This window comes from Tarenaya hassleriana, unplaced genomic scaffold, assembly GCF_000463585.1.
Source record: "Tarenaya hassleriana unplaced genomic scaffold, ASM46358v1 Cleome13, whole genome shotgun sequence".
Classification (NCBI taxonomy): Eukaryota; Viridiplantae; Streptophyta; class Magnoliopsida; order Brassicales; family Cleomaceae; genus Tarenaya; species Tarenaya hassleriana.
In genome coordinates, this window is record NW_010963495.1 from 2,762,202 (window position 1) to 2,765,229 (window position 3,028).

The following is a 3,028-nucleotide window of genomic DNA, read 5'->3' on the forward strand; positions in this document are numbered from 1 at the left end:
CTTATTGTGTTTGCACCTTCCTCCCTAACCCCTCAAATCTCAACCCTATTTTTTCCTCGTTTCACACTCTCCATTAGAACCCTTCGTTAAAAAAGGGGAAGAGAGCACGCAGGGTCCTTTCGGTGTATTTACCATAATACCCCCATCCCTCTAACTAGGAGTCTGAGATCTCCCTAACAATGGCTTCCCCAACCCTATTCTCTATTCTCTATTCTTAAAAGAACTTCCAGAAACTCTTTCGCTCTCTCTCTTTCGCTTAGACAAGAATAATCGAAAACCCTAAATCATATACATATATATATATATATGTATTGATCAAGGTGGATAGGGTTTTGTTTTTCTATTGGGTTCACAGAAATGGATTCTGCTAATAGCAGTAGCATGCAATCCTCGAGCGGCGGAGACGAGGAGTACGAGTCACGCACCGATCAGTCTATCTCGGCTTTTCTCGACCACCACCACCACCAGCACCTCTCCAATGCTCCGCCGCCGCCGGAGTTACTCCACTTTAATAACCCTTTTCTATCTAACTACTTCGACAACAATCCCTTGTCGTCATCGTCGTCGTCGTACACGTTCTTGACACAAAACCCATCATCAAGACCCGACCCGACCACTTCCCAACCCATCACGGCATCGCTTCCTCCTCCTCCTCCTCCTCCTCCTCCTCCTCCTCACAGCAACATCAACAATAGCAACAGCAACAGCAATATGGGAGTGGTAAAGAGATCGAAGAAGAGGACGAGAGCATCAAGAAGAGCACCGACGACAGTTCTAACGACCGACACTTCGAATTTCAGAGCCATGGTTCAAGAATTCACAGGGATCCCAGCTCCTCCTTTGTTCTCCAACGACGTCGTCAACACGAGGCTCAACACCTTCCTCGGCCTGTCTCCGTCTCCATCGTCTTTGTCGTCGACTTCTTACAACCTCCTGTTACGACCCTTCGCTCAGAAACTCGTCCCGACATCTCCTCTGCTCTCTTCCCTGTCTTCTTCTTCCTCCGACGCTGTCTTGAGGACTTCCATCAACAATAATCAGCTTCATCACTGTTCTTCCGGTGATGTTTTCCGGAACATTCACTTGCAGTCTCTCCTACAAGTTCCGGACACAAACACAAACCCTAGGAGTGATCATCGTAATGTTTTCACGGAGGAGTTTGGTCTTGGCGGATTGCAGAGCAGGGATCCGCCATCGACTTTGACGAACAAAGACGGTGATAATGGAGGTTATGGTGATTCTGATCACCATGATGAAAATCCTCTGAGATTGATCGCTGAAAATGGCGATAGTGAGGGAATGGAGAATCCGACAGCTCCGAGGAACGAAGGTATGGTCGAATCTTGGTTATGTTCTTCTACTGACCAAAGAACATGAGAAACAAAACAAAAAGATAGGAAAAAAACCCAACCCCCGTCGAGATCTCTGTGGAAGATAATTAAAATAACATTATTATAAAACGTAGGATGGAACCGTGAAAGACTTGATCGTGCATGATGAGAGAGGTGATATCTTTGTATTCCAGCTCTTGATTTAGGGATGACTATACATATACGTTCATGAGTTGTTGTTTTTTTTTCTGGATCGGAACACCACTCGGACATTTTCTACTTCTGTAGGTTTTGTTCTTTATTAATGTTTTGCTTATATAGTTATATATATATTCGTTTTTAATTCTTCCATAAATTCGCGTTGGTGAGTATTGGTTAGTAGTTGGTTATCATTTAAATCAAGAAACTTTAGCAGATTTGATGATATATATATATATATATATATATATATATGTGTTGATAATTTACCAAAAGTAATTCTAGTTGTGTATGAAGTGTTATAAGAAAATATTAGGGTTTATATATGGCAGGTTAGCTAATGCTATCGAAATATTTAACAACGTGCTAATTGATTCAGTCATTTAATTTATGCAGTTCCTAAAGATTATGAAAACTTTATCCTATTTTACCTTTTGTTCAAATGAATATGATACAATATTATGCGTACTATTAGAGTGAATGGTGGCGAAATTTAGGGAATCTTCGGCGGCCGCCGATTTCCGAATCTAAATTTGGTACTATCTGAATATTTTTTATCGATAAATTGCAAATGGACCAACGTGCTTTGTCTTTCTTGTGTCAGATGTCCCATATTGGGTGTTCTTATTTATTTTACCTCTATGCGTAAACATAAATAAGTGCAAATTTATATAAATAATCTCATATGTACAGGTTGTAGTTTGTATACGTAATTTTGTCTTCATGACGAACATTTCTATCAAACTAATCATTCAAGTATACGATTTTATATATATGCGGATTTTCTATCATTTAGATGGCGATCGATTACGAGAGGAATAAGTTATTTCCTTATTATATGAGGATGATGATGGTGGATGGAGGTAGTGGTTATAATGATGATGATGATAATGGTGATGGTGGCCATTGTCGGGCCATATGACATTTAGCTACTGTAGAAATGATGGGTCCCAAATATATTCACAAACTCAAACCCATGTCAAAGGATGTGATATGTGACCAATCCCTACATCAAATGTTGTTGGAATCTAATTGGTTCATGTCCTAGTCGCTTCAATCACCTATTTTATCTAACAATCAGCACTTCTCTTGAATTTATTATATATATTCAAATGCTCTATAGTTCAATGTCGGGCCATTAACTTCATTAAACTATGTTCTGATTGTACACTTTATGTTAGAATATTATCAATTCAAATTTTTTAGGCTCTTTAATCGCTTAGCGAAGAAGTATAAAGTTTTTTTTGATAACCGAACATTTTGGATCGAGGTTCAAACTAATCTCGGGATCAGAAGCAAGCCATATAATTTGAATGATAAGTTCTTTCCCCAATTTGAAGCAGCAAGGGTGAAGTTATTTTCAAATCTAACAACTATCCGACTAAAGTCTTATCAAGCTCCCTCGTTTTCATTGCCTACATATACCAAAAAAAAAAAAAAAAAAAAACCCACAACTACATAAGTTCTTTCCCCAATTTGAAGCAGCAAGGGTGAAGTTA

General features: G+C 39.1%; 1 protein-coding gene across 1 annotated transcript; it reads left to right on the forward strand.

The window, feature by feature from the left end:
* The first annotated feature begins 357 nt into the window (after positions 1 to 357).
* Positions 358 to 1,377, forward strand: LOC104807867 (integrator complex subunit 6 homolog). Its single transcript, XM_010533293.1, has one exon. The coding sequence runs from the start codon at positions 358 to 360 to the stop codon at positions 1,375 to 1,377; it is 1,020 nt and encodes a 339-aa protein (XP_010531595.1).
* Positions 1,378 to 3,028: the final 1,651 nt, after the last annotated feature.

What these genes read in the sequence shown, in the direction of transcription:
- LOC104807867 (XM_010533293.1), top strand. Translation starts at nt 358, where the DNA reads ATGGATTCTGCTAATAGCAGTAGCATGCAATCCTCGAGCGGCGGAGAC.